This window comes from Engystomops pustulosus, chromosome 1, assembly GCF_040894005.1.
Source record: "Engystomops pustulosus chromosome 1, aEngPut4.maternal, whole genome shotgun sequence".
NCBI classification, from domain to species: domain Eukaryota; kingdom Metazoa; phylum Chordata; class Amphibia; order Anura; family Leptodactylidae; genus Engystomops; species Engystomops pustulosus.
The window spans coordinates 226,964,517-226,985,173 of record NC_092411.1 but is presented as its reverse complement, the minus strand read 5'-3'; the positions used below and the strand labels follow the sequence as shown (position 1 = coordinate 226,985,173).

The following is a 20,657-nucleotide window of genomic DNA, read 5'->3' as shown; positions in this document are numbered from 1 at the left end:
TTTCTACAGCCCTGTGTATGAGCCGAGCCACACAACTAATTCCTACCCAATGGACCACAGGGCAAACATTCATAATGAAAAACTAGCAGCCTGCCATGACCAGAAGCCGGTCGTGTGACATATCGGATGGTGTTCTGTATCTATGACCTACGACAATAAGCGGTCACAGATGAAGGGATCTTATACCATCATGATGTCACTTCTACTCCTTTTTCTCATTCTACAGACAAGGGGCTGCAGGGAATTCTTGGGCTTCTTTAAGTCCAATATTATCTGACATGATCTAAATAAACGAATACAAGAAAATGAAGGAAGCTTTTATTGTAATAAGAAAATACAACATGGGATTCATCTTCCCGGCAGCTGTTTAATAATCTTCTGGAATTCATTACCAGCATGTATGTGAAAACAAGGAATAAATGTGAGAACATTGTATAACCGCTCTTATGCCAGGACTCCATGTGAGAACATCTCAAGGTCACTGAACAACATTATCTTGTCATAGGTTTTTTAATCCATTCCAACAATGCAATACGGCCTACAAGTATAGGCACATCATGAATGCAGTGCAGTGCCCTGGTGGTCACATTTATATGGCGTGATAAGGCTCCAAAATCTAGCAAAGCCCTACTACTTGCTAATCTATCAAAGTCGTGGTACCCAGTCCTACAGAGTGCAGTTCTGTCCAGGACTGTAACATATGTGGTCAGGTTTAGTCTTGCACTGATGGAATATCTTGCCAGGCATATACATTATTAATGTGGGAATGTGCACTATATGCATCTTCTCTGACAGAATCCATCCTGGTAAGGACTGTACAAGCGCTTATATCTGTAGTTGTAACCCTCCATCCACCACTAATACATGACCAGTAATGTATGGGGAACTAAGCAAGAAAGTGACCGCCTGTGCAACCTCATCCACTTCTCCAAATCTTCTTAGGGGAATATTCTGATTTATAGAGGTCTCTTCTAAACCAGAGGTCATGTCTGTGTGAATAAAGCCTAGAGAGATGGGAGCAAAAAGTAAATGAATAACCTTCATCATAAACAGTAATATCATGCTCAATAATGTGGTGGCTTTGGAGTAAAGGTGGAAATGCTGTCAACCTGACATTTGTAATGCTGTCTAAAAAAATTAAGTAACATTTGGTGCATCTATATCATGTGACTGTTGCCACAAAACAATATGAAAGTTAATATGAAACTATACCTTTCTACTACTGCTGAATAGTCTCCCTTACCTCCCCATTTAAATGCTGCCATAGTCAGGTTCAGCTGGGGCTACATGGTGACTTCTGCTGTGCAAGCAAAAACAGACAACTTTGTCACTTTCTCAATACCTTTAAACCAATTTACATTAGTGGAGGGGGCACAGGGTAGCAGTGGTGAACCAGACACTGTTCTACCAACATGCTGGAATCTGTACAGTGCTGCCACCCAAATACGCAGCCATATAACTGCAGGCAGCCTCTGGCAGCTAGCATTCTACCAACATAGTGAAAAAGTTGGGAACTTGTAATGTAACATGGAGAATCCATGTTTTACCCAAAATCTGTTGATCAGGGACATGGGACAGCTTCAATATATTAAATTATCAGCACAACCCACCAACTGATTCAGCTTTAATTTTACCAGAAAAAACTATACTGTACCACCATCTGTCAATATGTGGGTGTGTGTGTAGTCAGCATTTGTCCACGTATAAGAATTAGGAGTAAATCTGTCATATTCCCAAAGAAATATTTAATGTAAGGTTCCCCCAACACTTACCTGGAGCGACCACGTTCACACGCACATTTTTTCTCGCAACTTCTTTAGCTAGTGATTTGGAAAATCCAACCAAGCCCTCCTTGCAGGCGCTGTACACGCTCTGTCCAGCATTACCTTTATGGCCAACAATACTCCCTACAGTCACAGAGAAGAAGAATAGTATTTACACGTCCAAGGGGATTTACTTATAATTTAAACTACTGAACTATAATTCTTCAGAGCATGAGACAATAATTAAAGGGACTGAACCAAGTTTGCATGTTATCAGGGCTAAAAAGCTACTAGGTCAGGATTTATATTGATAGAAGCCGGACTGATGCTGAAAACGGTCCCATTCTCACTAATGCGTGGGTGGCTGGTAGAGCATTGAGCAAACTGGGAGCATTCGAAAATGCTAAGCATACTGCTCACCTATCTGCAGCACCCATATAGACTACAGGAGGGCAGGAAATAGCTGTGCTCAGCAATTACCAACAGCTCAGCAGGACACATGCTCGACCTCCCTCCAAACCAATTAGAGAGAATGGGACCCCCGTTCACTGGATTGCTGGGTGTCGGTTCTTCTGATCGGTGGGGTTCATGCAGTTGGATCATATTGTTATCCCCTGTCCTATGGATAAGGAGATAACATGCAAATTTAGTACAACCCATTTAAAATTTTACTCCAAGGTAACATGAACTATATATATATCTTTAAACACAACTTCTAAAGAAAAAAAAAAAGCACATTTTTCATAAAAATGGTTGTTAAGTAATTCCTGGAATGCATCCTTTTAAAAGTCACAGCATCAAATCCAAGGCAAGGTCTTTAGTATTGATAGAAGACATATGTTCTGTGTGACACAGCACAGTCTGAACTTAGCTAAGAAAAATCTACTTCTTACCAATGTTGACTATGGCTCCACCTTGTTGCTGGACCATACCCCTCAGCGCGGCTTTACACGTGTACATTGGGCCTATCAGATTAACAGATAGCTGAGACAGGATGTCTTCTGTCTTGGTTCTCAATAACAATGCATCTCTGTAATAGGGAGGTAAGCACTGAAAAGTTTTAAGCACTGAGAGGTTTAAAAACCTAATTAGCATAAAAATTCAAAATTCATTAATAGTTACTAAGAGATATGTGAAAAAAAATTCCATTGTTCAGGATTCCTCAAAAGTCTAAAATGTGAAAGGTCAAAATGCTTGAGAATGAGGGCTGGAGGCCAGGGATGTGGAATACAGTAACATGTACAGTAAAGTAGAAAATATATACATATAAACATAAAAACAAATCACCAACAAATAAAAGTGATACTAATTTTAATCTGCTTTCTGACTAGATAATCCACTAAAAAGCATTCTTTATTAAAGTGTTTGGGCCTGTTTTTTTGTCTGACCTTGCACTGAAAAGAACGTGCAAACAGCTGGCACATGTATTTATAAAGTGCCTGCGCCCATATTGTGTTGTGGCTGCATTGTGTCTGCCGCAACACAAAATTAAGCACCTAAAGGGGCATTCCGGTGCCGAGTTTGAGCATGAGTTGCGTTGCATGCTCTATGTTAAAGGTGCACCAAGAAAAACTATGTTCACTGGCGCCAGATTAATAAAGGCTGAGGTGCCACTTTTGATGAATTTGGCACACCCTGCACACTCAACTGGCAAACTGCGCATAGTACAGACTGCATTTGTATTGATTAATGTGGCCCACTGTCTGGTGAGGATTCATAAAGCAGTAATCTCGACTGTAATGCCTTGGCATGTGCCTCCCCCTTGTGGTGCAAAGTAGAACTATCAAATTATTTAAGAATACATATAGGCCTTATTCAGACGGGCACATAATTATCGGTGCAGCACAAAGTTAGGATGAGTCATTATAGTTATATATATTATACTTACACATATATTTAATAGGTCATTTCAGTGTATAGTGCTTTGCCCTTGAAAAGATTAGTATGATATTATGACCCTACTGAAGAAGGAAATTGTTGAAATGGTCTCTTTGAACCGCAATTTTTAAAAATTAATTTTTTTGTTTCGATTTGATTTTCAAAATATATGAGAACAATAATAAAAGACAACATTACCACATGTGCAGAAGTGGAGAACAATATACAACAATGTATACCTCTTTAGATGGGTTTTCTCTAAGTTAAACTTAAAAAAAGTTTTGGACCTATAGAAAAGCCTAATGCTGTGTTCACATAAGTTTTTTTTCCCATACATTGTAAGGACACATCGGGCGGATTCTCAAAGTGTCCTTACAACATATGGCACAGACGTATCCCACTGTATGCTTATACAGTGGGATACATCACCCCGTGACTTCTCCTCCTCCCTGAATGCCAGGGGAAGAGTGAACAACGCTAGTAGCTGGTGATTGGCTGCTGGTGATTTTAGGGGAGCTTCCCCAGTGATGTCACTATACTTGTATGAACAGTGTCATCACCGGAGTCCTCCCTCCTGCTGAGCCATGTATCCGCTCAGCAGAGGCTGGAGGACATTACAGCAGCTCCGCATAGCCTTCTATTGCCTCTACTGAGCGTATTATATAGCTCAGCAGAAGGAAGTATGATGGAAAGACTGGCCCACATTTACTGTACTAAAAACAGTGCAAACAGATTTTATGGGGCACGTTCTTCATGAATCTGGTGCTCCCTGCACTGCTCCAGCAGAATGCCCCACTTTTTTTTTTGGTGCACCTTTAACATGGGGCGTGCGACACAATTCTGTGCAGAAATTGGTGTCGCATGAAGAATAGTGCAGCTCCGCCACAAATAAGTACCATGTACCCGACGCGCGCTGTACTATTACGCACGTGTCGGTAAGGGGTTAAATTTAGTAAGCCTAGCCTAAGACTGGTGACATGCGATGTGGTTAACCCTTAAAAAATGGACCTTGCATTGGCCAGATTTAACATAAAAGATCTTGTGCCCCCGATGTCCCAGACTCAGCAGGACTCTTGTACCACTGTCCGGGCTGCTCTTGCAAACTCTCACCTCTGTGTCTTACGGGGAAATGGCTACGATATAGGTATAAAAATCACTTAACAGGCTTAGTACTTGTTCACATGACTGTCCTGCTCATATCAGGACAATACTGAATGCTTCGGGGGAGATTTCTTCTCTCATAGAGACTCCAAGGCACTTCTTACTTTAAAGTGTTGCCCTTTCTGTAAAAGGATCAACCAACAGGACAACTCCATCATATAGACCGCACATCTAAGCTGATAGATGTACCTCCAGCAGCTGAAACACTTAGGGATCAGCTCATAAAGTCCCTGACCTGACATCCCTGTCCCTTTGGGGACAATGTCCAAAGGATAAATGTAAAATCTCATATAGGAGAAAGAAGTATCGGAAAAATTGGTAACATACAGAACTATATTGTATTTTATAGTCTACAGTGGGTACCAAAAGTATTCAGACCCATTTACATTTATCACTGCAGTCAATTGGTAAGATCAAAATAGTTCTTTTTTTGCTCATTAATGTACACTCTGCACCCCACCTTGACAGAAAAAAAAACTAAAAGATGTAGATGTTTTTGCTGATTTATTAAACAAGAAAAACTGAAATATTACATGGTCATAAGTATTCTTGTAGACCTGTGACACTCATTCTTAACTGACATGCTGGCCATTTCCTTTTGATCCTACTTGAGATGGTTCTACTCCTTCATTGGAGTCCAGCTGTAAACAAAGTGGACTTGATTAGGATTTCTGCAACACTCAAGTTTCCTAAGAGCACAGTGGCCTCCTTAATCATTAAATGGAAGAATTTTGGGACTACAACAACTTCTTCTCGACCTGGCCATCCAGCCAAACTAAGCAATAGTGGGAGAAGAAGTTTGGAGAGAGAGGTAAAGAAGAACCCCAAGATCAATGTGCAGCCCTCCACCAGTCTGGGCTTTATGGCCAATGGAAACTCATGCAAGACATATGAAAACATGCAAAAAGTAGGACTAAGAGAAATAAAATTCTCTAGTCTGATGTGGCAAAGAGTGAACTTTTTGGTGTTAATTCTAAGTGGTATGTATGGAGAATACCAGGCACTGCTCATCACCTGCCAAATACAATCCCAACAGTGAAACATGGTGGTGGAAGCATCAAGCTATGTATTTCAGCTGAAGGGTCAGGACGACTGGTTGCAATTTAAGGAAAGATGAATGCGGCCCAGTACAGAGAGATCCTAGATAAAAACCTCCTCCAGAGTGCTCTGCAAAATGATCCTAAGCATAAAGCTAAAGCCATCTGTGACCATTCTTGTCTGGCCCAGCCAAGGCCCTGACCTAAACCCAATTGAGCATCTATGGAGAGACCTATAAATGGCTTACACCAATGTTCACCATCCAACCTGAGGGAACTGGAGAAGATCTGCAAGGAAGAATAGCAGAGGATCCCCAAATCCAGGTATTGAAAACTTTTTGCATCATTCCCAAGAAGACTCATGGCTCAAAAGGTGCTTCTACTCAATACTGAGCCAAGGGTCTGAATACTTAATGTTTTATTTTAAATTTTATTATCTATTATTTATTTATTATTTATTAAAATATCTACATTAATTTTTTTTATTCAAGATGAGGGTCAGAGTGTACATACTGAGCAAAAAAAAACTTATTTAATCGTACCAATTGGCTGCAATGAAAAAAAAAAATAAGTGAAAAATGTAAAGGGGTCTGAATACTTTCCGTACACACTGTATATATGACTGCTTACCTGTTCATTCCAGCTGCATTGACCAGGTAGTTAACAACGCCAATATGCTTTACAATTTCTTGAAACGTGTGCTGAACCTCTTGTTCGTTTGCAACATCACAGCTGAGAGCCAGGTGACCTACATTACAAGTGATATACATCAATTCCGGGGCTGTGCACATAGATGTTACCTTTATACATTAGGGTACAGACATATATTTTGGTAATTACCCGAGGCCCCATGCACCAACCCAATCAAGGTAATTCATTTGTTTTAGTCCATAAAGGGCATATCTTATAAACAAGCAGCCACTATGCTAGCGGCACACAAAAAACAGACCTTCCATCATAGTGATGGGGGGGAGACACATTGCTGTCCCACCTCTGGGCCCTCATGGAGTAACCAAACCTTTGATGCAAACTTTCTTTTATTTCAGAAATGAATAGAGCAGGTTATAATAGTTAACTGTGTAATATGCTTCATTACAGAAAGCAGCTTATCTGGGACTCGCTCTGCTCTTTCTCCTCAAGTGAACATTGCATCTGAAAAGAGCTGATAAGGAGGCTAATGATTAAGATTTCCATACCTGATTCAGAGGGACGAGGACGAAGAAGAGTTCAGGGGGAGGGGAAGGGTGAGCTCATTGTAACAGCCAGTGATGCTGCAGCCTCAGGCTCGTTAGTATCATTTTAAAAGTTAATTTTAGAAGGAAGCCAAGGATAGCAAATATATGGTGATAAGATTACCACAGTGACGGTGTCTGAAACTATGAGTAGGTGTCCCTGGTTTATCCATGATGGATTTTGATTTTAGATTTCCTATTCATTACACACTTTATCTGGTCCCTTTATCTCTCAGCTGCCATGGATACAGGACAGAAAGCTGATTTACACAAACTGCTTAAAGCGTAATATTCAAGTGTATAAAGTTTCTCCTAGAGCTACAATAGCTGACAACCAGGGCCGCACCTGCCATGAGGCGAGTTGAAAATCTCACCTCAGGCGGCAGTTGTCTAAGTCCTGATGGGAGCGGCATCTTGGGGGAATAAAATGAGGGTGATTCGGGCACCACCATGATATTATCACCCACCATGATATTAATCTTGTCTGTTTCTTTAAGAACACAGACGCAATTAATATAGAGAGCGGCGCAGGCCTGTTTGGCTCTGGCGCTCTGTTACTCTGGAGGACCCAGGCGGCGTGTGATGATGTCACGCCACCTGTGTCCCGGCACAGAGCTTTCGGCGGGAGAAGACAGTAGCTGCGAGCAATCTCGGGTCTCCGCGCCAGCCTTGACAGAGTTAGATAACAATCTCCTTCAAACTCACGGAGGAGGCTTGGGTCATGCATCAGGTAACACAGCAGCCACTCCTCCGTCGGATCCCTGTGATGCTCACACAGCAGCAGCCCACACTGGGTTGTCCCCACCATCTGTACACAAGGCTGCTGATCAGCCAGAGACTCAAGGAACAGCAGCAGCCATAGCAGCACAGCAGGAAGCACATGCCAGCCAACGAGCTGCACCATCTGGGGGACACAACTGAAGATCGGCTGATCAGTCAGGGGGCACTGATGTATGTATATAATGTTTTTTATGTGTGTGTTTATGGTGTGTATGTGTGTGTATGCTTTGTGTGTGTATATGCTGTATGAGTATATATGGTGTCTGTGTATGGTGTGTACATACTATATGTATGTGTGCATGATGTATATACACAGTATATGATGTATGGTATGTATATATTATATGTATGATGTCTATATATTGTATATGTGCATATACTACAGTATTTATGTGCAGTATGTGTGAATATATTGTGTTTATACTGTATATGTGTGTATATACTGTAGGATGTTTATATATACTTTATGTCCAAGTATATTATATTTATATGCTATAATGTTTATAATGTATATATGTGCTATACAGAATATGTATATGTGTATATATTGTACGTGTGTATAAATGTATGATGTGTACATATTTTGTGTGTGTATATACTTTATGAGTTTGTATATAATGTATGTATGAGTGTATAAATATATATGGCTACATAAATGTGTAAGTGTATTAATGTGTGTATGAGTGTAGAACTTTATGCACTCTATGGGGGATCTGTATATAGGTGCTGTATTATGGCCTTATATGGAGTACTGTATATCATATAATTTGGTATGATATTTTAAGAATTTTAATTAAATATTTAAATTGAATATGTGTATGGGGGCTGTTATACATAAATGAGGGCAACTGTGTATAAATAAAATAAGCTGGGTCCTGTAGTTCAGGGGGTGTGGTATATATAATTCTGGGTGCTGTACGTACTTATTTATTTGTGGGCCTATATAATGGATGTTAAATGTGGGGAATAGTAGATTATATAGAAACACGATCCCTTATACTGTAAGTGATTGTGTTTTTTTTTAGGGGCGCAGTGTGAAATTGTGCTACATAGAGCTGAAGTTGTTTGACTATGAATGCAGCAGTGATAAGTCATGGCCGGGAGAAATCTTAAAGAAGATTTTGCCTGTGTCTGTCACCGACTGACTACTAGTGTGTAAGGTAGCATCATTGGGTGCATGGGGGGGGCAGCATTTTCAAGTTTCACCTCAGGCAGCCAAAAGGCTAGAATCGGCCTTGCTGACAACTAAAACTAACATTATAATAGTATATACATTAAAAGGGTATTCCCATCAGGGCATTTACATTTAATTAAATTCATTTGCCATATGTAAACATTTCTTCAATTGGATGTTAATAAAAAAAATGTTCCTGTGTGAAGATAATTTCTCATAAATGTAGTCATGTTGTCCCTTAGAAACAAGATCAGCTTCCCCGGATACGACCACGTCACACTCTGGCTGCAGTGGCCAGACTTGCGCTACAGAGTCCTGCTGGACCCCCAGGATTCAGCGATCATTACCAAAGGACGGCTGTGGGACATGAAGTAACTCCCGGACATTTCATATACTAAAACAATTTGTTTCTTTGTGCAATCCCTCCAGCGGAGGTGGCCGTATCCGAGGAAGCTCTCTTGTTTCTAAGGGACCATATCACTACATTTATGAGAAATTATCTTCACACAGGAACATTTTTTTTAATAACGTCTAATTGAAGAAATGTTTAAATATGGCAGATTAATGAAACTGAATGTGAGTGCCCAGATGAGAATACCCCTTTAATTATTGAGACACTTTCTCTGTTTTACTGCCTCTTTAGCCTCACTACCTTCTCCCCTGCATTCTGGTTACCAAGTAGAATCAGTAAAGTGGAACTCTATGGACTGGAGGTAAGGAAAGGATGAGGGGGTTGGGCTGTGCAGTGTGCTCCTCTGTCTGTGCTCAGCAATTACAGGAAGTAGCTCCATAATGCCTGCTCTGTCCACTCTAGACTCTCCTCTTATGTTTCCCCACATACACTGCATCTGCCCCCTGCAGCTTAATTATAGGGCTATATTCGGCTATATTTGGGTCAATGAGGAAATGGAGATAGGATCAACACAGCAGTCTGATACACAGGATGAAGACTATTTACTTCTGTGAATGCTATGTCTCCTTCGTTCTCTGTACTCCCCACCCCCCACTGTCCTGTGATGAGTAGAGTGAGATACTGTAGCATCTGTTGGACAGAAAGTTTACTATGGTCCCAGGCTGCAATGATAGGCTGTAAGGTGTCTGTAATGAAGCTCTATTGATGATAATCCTTGTTCCGGCAGCACAAAATTTTGAAGATTTTTTTTCTGGAGCTACAGTTATAAAATATACCAATTCTGACTTACAAAAAAATTCAACTTAAGTACAAACCTAAAGAACCCTGAAGAATCTCAGGGTCCCCAAACTATGGCCCATTTTTAACTGCCTTCGGCAGGACAGGAAGCTCGTGCCCATCACTGTATAGTGCTCGATGCGGCCGGAAACAGCCGCTCCTGAACTATTATTGCAGGTGGAGCGATGTGGCCGGAAGGCAACCCTTGAGCACATCGCTCTTTGAACCTGGATGCGCGGCCGCGCATCCCTTCCTGTCCGGCAGTAGCCAGAAGAAAGAAGATGTGGGAGCCACTGCCAAAGGTGAGTACAAGATTTTTTTTTCTAAAACAGCAGTAAAAAGATTGTGGCGGCCGGGGGCCCTAATAATTAATGGTGGAAGGGCAGCATATGAAATAATTAAGGGTGGGGGGAGCAGCATATGAAATAATTAAGGGTGGGGGGAGCAGCATATGAAATAATTAAGGGTGGGGGAGCAGCATATGAAATAATTAAGGGTGGGGGGGAGCAGCATATGAAATAATTAAGGGTGGGGGGGAGCAGCATATGAAATAATTAAGGGTGGGGGGAGCAGCATATGAAATAATTAAGGGTGGGGGGAGCAGCATATGAAATAATTAAGGGTGGGGGAGCAGCATATGAAATAATTAAGGGTGGGGGAGCAGCATATGAAATAATTAAGGGTGGGGGAGCAGCATATGAAATAATTAAGGGTGGGGGAGCAGCATATGAAATAATTAAGGGTGGGGGAGCAGCATATGAAATAATTAATGGTGGAGGGGCAGCATATAAAATAATTAATGGTGGAAGGGCAGCATATGAAATAATTAATGGTGGAAGGGCAGCATATGAAATAATTAATGGTGGGGGGCAGCATATGAAATAATTAATGGTGGGGGGCAGCATATGAAATAATTAATGGTGGGGGGCAGCATAGGAAATAATTAATGGTGGGGGCAGCATAGGAAATAATCATGGGGGGCAGCATATGAAATAATTAATGGTGGGGGCAGCATATGAAATAATGGTGGGGGGCAGCATATGAAATAATTAATGGTGGAAGGGCAGCATATGAAATAATTAAGGGTGGGGGGAGCAGCATATGAAATAATTAAGGGTGGGGGGAGCAGCATATGAAATAATTAATGTTGGAGGGGAAGCATAGTAAATAATTAATGTTGGGGGGCAGCATAGGAAATAGTTAATTGTAACCGTACATTGTCCATCTTATCAACCAAAAGCAGCCTCATACTTCCCATTGAGATGCTGGTAAGTACTTGCTCTTTACTCTAAATATTGTATTTTTCCTGCTTTGCATTTTTTACGTCAAAATAAGATATGTGCAGTGTACAGAGGAATTTCTTACTTTTTATTTTTAAACATTTGTCCGACACTCCAACGGTCTGAGAACGGCCCCCTATGTAAAAAGTTTGGGGACCCCTGACCTATCTTGTACGTAACCAGGAAACTACCTGTAATATATATATATTTCTTGAGAAAATGACGCTTTTATCCGTATGCAATAGAGGCTTACAGTGCAGTAGTGGGGGGCAAACTCTGCATAAAAATGAGAATTTTTTTTTCCTACACTGACAGATCACTGAAAACAGGTTTAGTATATCTATAAAGGGCCCCACACAACACTGGTTTTACTTGTGAAGTTCTGAAGATACTTCTTTAAAGTCCTTTATAAAAAATTTTACTTTCAGGCCATATTTCACAACCCTAAGCTAGATGGACTGATCGATCTACACCAACCTCCGATCTCTTTAGTGGTGGCTTTAGCGACTTCCAGATTTCTCGATACGACGGCTACTTTATAATCTCTTTCAACTAACAACTTGGCCACGGCTTTTCCAATCCCTCTTGATCCACCAAACACGGCACAAACTCCACTCATCTGTAAATGCAAATAAGATAAGTTATGGTAAGCAAACTACCACAACAATAACACTCTCCTTACTGAGAACTCCTGCACTGCTCAGTGTGTTAGGTGATGCATAGTATTACTTCTGTGAGGGTCACTCCGCCCGCAGTTATTATTGGGTAAGAGACATCTAATGCATCACAGACGTTTCTGCCTGTCCTAACACATTTACTAATACCTCCATCTACTCCAGGCAACGCACTCCATTTACATAAAATAATCATAGTTTGTTAATGGCACCAGAGAGTATAGCCAGCAGGGAGTGTGATTTCTTCCACCTCCTGTCTTCAAATAGCAATAACTCATGCTATACCAGAGCATACCTCCCAACTTTTGTGGAGGAGAAAGAGGGACAAGATGGCGGCGCGCGAAGCGCGCCGCGACGATTTTTTTACCCACAGAAGCCACACCCTAGCCACGCCCCCTAACCACACCCCCTGGCCACGCCACTGCTCATACCTTCAACGCATCCACTGGCACCAATGTATATTTATGTATATAATTGGGGGTCATATTCCACTCCCCCTAGACAACGAGCATGTCCCCCCCCCAGACAACGAGCATGCCCTCCTAGACAACGAGCATGTCCTCCCCTAGACAACGAGCATGCCCCCCCCAGACAACGAGCATGTCCTCCCCAGACAACGAGCATGTCCTCCCCTAGACAACGAGCATGCCCCCCCCAGACAACGAGCATGCCCCCCCCCAGACAACGAGCATGTCCTCCCCTAGACAACGAGCATGTCCCCCCCTAGACAACGAGCATGTCCCCCCCAGACAACGGGCATGTCCGCCCCCAGACAACGAGCATGCCCCCCCTAGACAACGAGCATGTCCCCCCCAGACAACGGGCATGTCCCCCCCAGACAACGGGCATGTCCGCCCCCAGACAACGAGCATGCCCCCCCCTAGACAACGAGCATGTCCCCCCCAGACAACGAGCATGCCCCCCCTAGACAACGAGCATGCCCCCCCTAGACAACAAGCATGTCCCCCCCTAGACAACGAGCATGCCCCCCCCTAGACAACGAGCATGCCCCCCCCCTAGACAACGAGCATGTACCCCCCCCTAGACAACGAGCATGTACCCCCCCTAGACAACGAGCATGTACCCCCACCTAGACAACGAGAATGTACCCCCACCTAGACAACGAGCATGTCCCCCCCTAGACAACTAGCATGTCCCCCCCCTAGACAACGAGCCTGTCCCCCCCTGTGGCTGTGTGCCCTTTTTTGTGTGTTTGTGTTATTTTTGTCTTCCAGGACCGTGCCTGCTGTGGACTGCTTCGGATTCGAAGGATTACATCGATGACCGACAGTTCTAACAAATAAAATGGTCAACGAGGGTGTGTCTGCGTTTTTTGTTCAATAAAATTTTCTGAAAACGGTGTGATTATTTATTTTTTTGCGACACTCTTCATAGTTTGCCGTAGTAGTGGTGCCGGCTAGGTGACGGTGCTCATTACTAAGGGCTGGCCTTAGTGTTTGCCTTAATTTTTTTGGCAAATTCACACTAACGCCCATACCATTACCCCGGTACCCACCGCCACCAGGGGTGCCGGGAAGAGCCGGGTACAAACCAGTACCTGACCGTCTATAGATGGTCAGGTAGTGGGGCGGCTGCAGGCTGTTATTGTTGCGCTGGAATAGCCCCCTAACAGTGACCTATCCCAGCTCAGTAATGGCGGCTGCTGCTGCTTTATTGTATCAGGCTGATTTGAACAATAGGGGCACCCCATGCCGTTTTTTCTTCAAATTTTTGACAAAAATATGCGTGGGGTCCCCCCTTTAAAGGGGGCTCCCAGGCTGTTTCCCCCATTTTTACAAAAAAATGGGGGGAAAAACGGCATGGGGTGCCCCCTATTGTTCAAATCAGCCAGAAACAATAAAGCAGCAGCAGCCTGCCATTACTGAGCTGGGATAGGCCACTGTTAGGGGGCTATCCCAGCGCAACAATAACAGCCTGCAGCCGCCCCAACACCTGACCATCTATAGACGGTCAGGTACTGGTTTGTACCCGGCTCTTCCCGGCACCCCTGGTGGCGGTGGGTACCGGGGTAATGGTATGGGCGTTAGTGTAAATTTGCCCAAAAAATTAAGGCAAACACTAAGGCCAGCCCTTAGTAATGAGCACCGTCACCTAGCCGGCACCACTACTATGGCAAACTATGAAGAGTGTCGCAAAAAAATAAATAATCACACCGTTTTCAGAAAATTTTATTGAACAAAAAACGCAGACACACCCTCGTTGACCATTTTATTTGTTAGAAATGTCGGTCATAGACGTAATCCTTCGAATCCGAAGCAGTCCACAGCAGGCACGGTCCTGGAAGACAAAAATAACACAAACACACAAAAAAGGGCACGCAGCCACAGGGGAGGACATGCTCGTTGTCTAGGGGGGGGACATGCTCGTTGTCTAGGGGGGGGACATGCTCGTTGTCTAGGGGTCAGGGGTAGACATGCTCGTTGTCTAGGGGGGGGGGGGAATGCTCGTTGTCTAGGGGGGGGACATGCTCGTTGTCTAGGAGTCGGGGAGAGACATGCTCGTTGTCTAGGGGGGGGGGAATGCTCGTTGTCTGGGGGGGGGACATGCTCGTTGTCTAGGGGGGGGGGCATGCTCGTTGTCTAGGGGGGGGACATGCTCGTTGTCTGGGGGGGACATGCTCGTTGTCTAGGGGGGGCATGCTCGTTGTCTGGGGGCGGACATGCCCGTTGTCTGGGGGGGACATGCTCGTTGTCTAGGGGTCAGGGGGAGACATGCTCGTTGTCTAGCAGGGGGAAATGCTCGTTGTCTAGGGGGGGAAATGCTCGTTGTCTAGGGGGGGGACATGCTTGTTGTCTAGGGGTCAGGGGTAGACATGCTCGTTGTTTAGAGGGGGGGGGGGAATGCTCGTTGTCTAGGGGGGGGACATGCTCGTTGTCTAGGAGTCGGGGGGAGACATGCTCGTTGTCTAGGGGGGGGGGAATGCTCGTTGTCTGGGGGGGGACATGCTCGTTGTCTAGGGGGGGGGGCATGCTCGTTGTCTTGGGGGGGGACATGCTCGTTGTCTAGGGGTCAGGGGGAGACATGCTCGTTGCCTAGCAGGGGGAAATGCTCGTTGTCTAGGGGGGGAAATGCTCGTTGTCTAGGGGGGGGACATGCTTGTTGTCTAGGGGGGGGAGACATGCTCGTTGTCGCAGTAAAGGGGAGGGGTCCTATGGAGCGCAGTAAAGGGGAGGGGTCCTATGGAGCGCAGTAAAGGGGAGGGGTCCTATGGAGCGCAGTAAAGGGGAGGGGTCCTATTGAGCGCGCAGTGAAAGCCATAAAAAACACATTTGATATTTTCCTTCCCGCTTCCCAGTACAGGGCCTGGAATATTTAATACTGTCACTAGGAAGTATAATTTGTTACGCAGAAACAGGCCGCACACAGCTCTGTACATGGAAAAATAAAAAAGTTATTGATTTTTGAAAGTGGGGAGTGAAATATGGAAACGCAAAAATCGCTCCGTCAGAGTAATGGAGCAGGCGGCCGTGTATGACCATTCTGCTCCATTACCGTCATAGAGCGATGACATGGACCTTATGTGGACCCCAACAGACCCCTCGTTTTCATGATCTATGGGGGTCACATCACTGAAACCCCCACACATCAGCAGGTTAAGCCCTGTCCTATGGATAGGGCCTAACTTGTATTTGTGGGAAAACCCCTTTAACCCCTTAACGCTCTGCGCCGTAGCTCTACGACGCAGAGAGTATAAGGAGTGTATGAAGAGGGCTCACGGGCTGAGTCCTCTTCATACAAGGTGGGGGGTTTTGCATGTTGCAGAAAACCCCCACCGCTAATAACCGCAGTCGGTCATTGTCGCCGGCAAAGTCTTTTTTACGATCGCTGTGCCCCCGAACGTCATCGGGGGGCGGCGATCGTTTGCCGTGGTAGCCTCGGGTCTTCTTTTGACACGAGGCTACATGGCTTCTCCAGATTCGTTACAATGAGCCAGAAGTATTGCAGTATATGGTAGAAGCGATCTGACCATCTAGGGTTAATGTACCGTAGATGGTCTAAGAAATAGTGGAAAAAAAAGAAAAAACAGGTTTTAAAAATAAAAAAAATTTATAAAATATTAAAAATTCTAATCACCCCCTTTCCCTAGAACGGATATAAAACATAATAAACAGTAAAAATCACAAACATATTAGGTATCGCCGCGTCCCAAAATGCCCGATCTATCAAAATATAAAAACGGTTACAGGCGGCGGTGACCTCCGAGGCGGGAAATGGCGCCCAAATGTCCGAAATGCGACTTTTACACCTTTTTACATCACATAAAAAATGAAATTAAAAATGATCAAAATGTCGCACAGACCTCAAAATGGTAGCAATGAAAACGTCGCCTCATTTCGCCAAAAATGACCCCACCCCCAGCTCCGTGCACCGAAATATGAAAAAGTTATTAGCGTCAGAAGATGGCAAAATTTTTTTTTTTTTTTTTTTGCACACATTCGTTTAATTTTTGAAAATGTATTAAAACACAATAAAACCTATAAATCCGGTATCACCGCGATCGCACCGAACCAAAGAATAAAGCTGAGGTGTTATTTTGAGTGCACAGTCAAAGTCGAAAAAACTGAGCCCACAAGAACGTGACACGTGCGGTTTTTTTAAAAAAAATTTCCACATTTGGAATTTTTTGCAGCTTCGCAGTACACGGCATGTTAAAATAAATAACATTATGGGAAAGTAAAATTTGTTACGCACAAAATAAGCCCTCACACAGGTCTGTACACGGAAAAATGAAAAAGTTATGGATTTTTGAAGTTGGAGAGCGAGAAATGAGAGAAAAACCCTGCGTCCTTAAGGGGTTAAGGGATTAAGTATATGGTACAATAAAAGCAGAATAGAAGGGCACTGGGGGGATTAGGGATGGGGGCAGGGGGTCTATGGAGGAAAGTGAAGTGTTTAACCCTTTGCTGCCTGCAGTCACTGTAGAGTACCTGTTATCACACTGCAGCAGCTGCACACACTCGGCTCTGCTTCATCAGACGAACTTCAGTGAGGAGCAGGAGGAGGTGGGGGCAGGGAGCCATTGATGTAGCAGAGCTGGAGAGTTCCTGCCTGCACGGAGGATGATCCCCTGGGGCTGCTGTGCAGGGGCAGTGCAGAGAATATGACACTCTGCACTGCTCCATCCATCCATCCATCCATCCATGTGCCTGCAAGTGGCAGCCTGAGGACAGGGAGGGCTCTGCCTCCCAGGGGAGGGGATGGGGGAGGTGCCGGCTCTGCAGCAGACAGCCCGGGAGCTGGAGAGGAGGAGGACGCTGCACCCCGCCCCCTGGCTTCTCTGTATCCTGAGCAGGACGGGGGCGGGACTCGGGGGGGCGGGACTCGGGGGCGGGACAAAACGGAAAAATCCGTGAAAACGCAAAAAAACCGGGACTTTCACTTAACGGTCCGTGCAGGCGGGACAAGGGTTAAAAAACGGGACTGTCCCGCCCAAAACGGGACGGTTGGGAGGTATGCCAGAGGGAGGAAAGTTATGAATATATAAGGGAATGGCGTGTCAGAAGAAACCTTGCGGGACATCGGGTCTTACAAGCGCTGGTGTCGGGCCGTGACATTACAGCCCAGACTCGGCACTAACATCCAGGATCGGAAAAACTATGATTCCGGGAGTTTAACCCCTTACAAGCCGCAGTCAAGCATAACTGTGGATTGTAAGTGCCCCCCCATGGATGCCCCCATGTAAGTGCCCCCCTCGGTGAGCTTACTAGGGGATCCGATCCATCCTGCGGCAGTCCCTGCTATACCCCTGTATGCGCTACCAGGGTGCACACTCCCTGCATGACCTCTGTATGCGCTACAAGGGTGCACATCCCCTGCATGACCTCTGTATGTCCTACCAGGGTGCACACTCCCTGCATGACCTCTGTATGCGCTACAAGGGTGCACATCCCCTGCCTGCATGACCTCTGTATGTCCTACCAGGGTGCACACTCCCTGCATGACATCTGTATGCGCTATAAGGGTGCACATCCCCTGCATGACCTCTGTATGCGCTACCAGGGTGCACATCCCCTGCCTGCATGACCTCTGTATGTCCTACCAGGGTGCACACCCCCATGACCTCTGTATGTCTTCCCAGGGTGCACATCCCCTGCCTGCATGACCTCTGTATGCCCTGCCACGGTGCACACCCCCATATGCCCTGCCACGGTGCACACCCCCATGACCTCTGTATGTCTCCCAGGGTGCACACCCCTGAATGACTTCTATATACACACTAGCGGTAGACACCCCTTCACTTCTGTCTCTTCTCAATGATAGCAGCTGAAGGCTGCATAGGATGCGATGTAACAGTTATCACATCATACAGTAATATGATAGTATAGTGTTATCACATGTATAGTGAAGGAGTCAGAGTCACTGATCTATTCCTATCGTGCCCTGGTGGGGGCGCTGTGGCCTCTCACATACATTACACATACTCAGCACGTACCGTGGTCACCGCACACAGCAGGAGAGAGCGTAAGATGATGACGCGCAGTCACGTGACGTGATCATGTCATGTGACCTCCATAGTTCGCTGCTCAGCGGCTGTGAGCTGTGATGTTGTCATGGAACGGGACGTGACTACGCGGTAACTGCTGCAGGGGGAGGGGGTTAGAGGCTGCAGTAACCTCGTACTAATGAGTAGTGATAACCCTGATAGCGCCTCCTCCTCCCCTCCAGGGACTGCGCTGCTGCTCATCCCTCCTGACCCTGTCCCATAGGTGCACAGTCCTGTCACCAGGAGCCAGCACAGGGTCATTTACACTTGGAGGACCCAAGGCTTTTTTTTTTGGTTTTTCCATTTCTTAATCTCCACCTTTCATTATTCCATTCAAAGAGACATAAGAGGGCTTGTATTTTACAGGACAAATTGTATTTTTCTGTGGTGACATTTAATACTTACATCCGAACCATGCGGCGATCCTGGGCTTTATCGGACCGTAGGTGTATGTTTCAGGACTTTGACGCATCACCATAACGCCTCTGCTACTGCCTTGTGTAGTGGAGGTTGACGGGTGCAGTGTGATGATGTCATCAAGCCTGTTGGTTCGCAGTGCTATATATAGCAGCAGAAGCCCTGTGGGGGAGGCGAGAGAGGCACGTAAAGAAAGAAGGGGGCAACATTATAAGGAATATGAAGCTACAACGTGGGGTTGTGGCATAAAAAGGTTGGGCATTATGTGTTGGGGGGACACGTATGAGTGTGGGTATTATTCTTAGGGGTGGGACAAAGTTGCATGGCTTGGTGCATAGAAATTTTCTGGAGCGTGCTGTAATCCCCGCATCATCTGTCCCTCTTTATCCCTTTTTCGTTTTTATCTTTTATTCCCCACCTTCAAAGATCTATAACTTTTTTAGTTTTCCATGTAAACAGCTGTGTGATGGCTTGTTTTTTTGCGTAACAAATTACATTTCATAGTGACGGTATGTAATATTCCATGTGTATACTAGGGAGTGGGAAAACCATTCTAAATGCAGTAAAAATGGTAAATAAATACATTTGCCTTGTGGGCTTGCATTTTACTGCTTTCACTGAGCGCCCCAAATGTCTACTTTATTCTTTGGGTCTGTGCGATTACGGAGATTTGTATAGGTTTTATACTGTTTTCATAAATTTACAAAAATGAAAACCTCCTGTACAAAAAAAAACTTCTTCATTTTGCCATCTTCTGTCACTAATAACTTTTTTATACCTCGGTGTACGCAGCTGTAGGTGGTATTATTTTTTTTTTTTTACTTTTGATGGTGTTTTCAATGCTTCCATTTTGAGGATTCTACAGCCTTTTGGTAATTTTTTATTGAATTTCTTAGATTTTGCAAATGGCAAAAATGCTATTTTCTGTTACAGGGTTAAATGCTAGGAATAGCCGTTATAATATTTTGATAGAGGATCCGATCCAAGATGGCATCACCCACACCCCTCCGGCTCGTAAATGCTGCTGGCAGCTTTGCCGGCGGCATTCAAAGGGGTGACGCCAGCGATCGGTGCTAGCTCCAATCGCAGGTGTTAGTGACGGGTGTTTCCTCCATTGTGCTGCTTCATACTCCCCCCTATGTACAGAACTTTCTTTTTGCATTAATGGCTTAAATATTCTCAGCATCATTTTGTGGCACCTGTAACTTTTTTCAGATTTTGTTGTATGGAGCTTTTTTCTTGTCTTTTTTTTTTTTAAGTTGCCAAAAGTAACAGTGGTTTGGACATCAGTCTGAGAGCTCTCTTCATACATTCTTACCAGCGTTGTGACTTGTGATTCTGGACGGCCATTCCAGCAGGTGCAAGCAGCGAGTCTGATCGCTTGTGTGAAAACTAAGAAATGTGTGTTTTCTGAGTTATTAGAAGGGGTCCTTGTTAAAGTTACTATACAGGGAAGGTAAAAGGTTAACATAAATGAAGCCATACTCTCTATCCCTCGTTACTTCTTTACAGATCAGTGGTTCTGGTTATTCTGGCTGGCCCATGTTGCATCATACAGCAGCACAAG

The 20,657-nt window shown here is 44.6% G+C and overlaps 1 protein-coding gene across 3 annotated transcripts; it reads right to left on the bottom strand.

Moving 5' to 3' along the window:
- Positions 1–302: 302 nt before the first annotated feature.
- Positions 303–18,762, bottom strand: CBR4 (carbonyl reductase 4). 3 transcript variants are annotated; one of them, XM_072120018.1, is made up of 6 exons: positions 18,623–18,762; positions 11,972–12,113; positions 6,470–6,587; positions 2,657–2,793; positions 1,773–1,907; positions 303–1,004 (listed from the first exon to the last, which is right to left on the bottom strand). In XM_072120018.1, the coding sequence occupies exons 2-6, from the start codon at positions 12,111–12,113 to the stop codon at positions 826–828; spliced, it is 711 nt and encodes a 236-aa protein (XP_071976119.1). In that variant the 5' UTR covers positions 18,623–18,762; the 3' UTR covers positions 303–825. The 3 variants fall into 3 exon arrangements, with proteins under 3 accessions (XP_071976119.1, XP_071976136.1, XP_071976131.1); XM_072120035.1 differs by lacking the exon at positions 18,623–18,762 and adding an exon at positions 18,525–18,546; XM_072120030.1 differs by lacking the exon at positions 18,623–18,762 and adding an exon at positions 18,408–18,446.
- Positions 18,763–20,657: the final 1,895 nt, after the last annotated feature.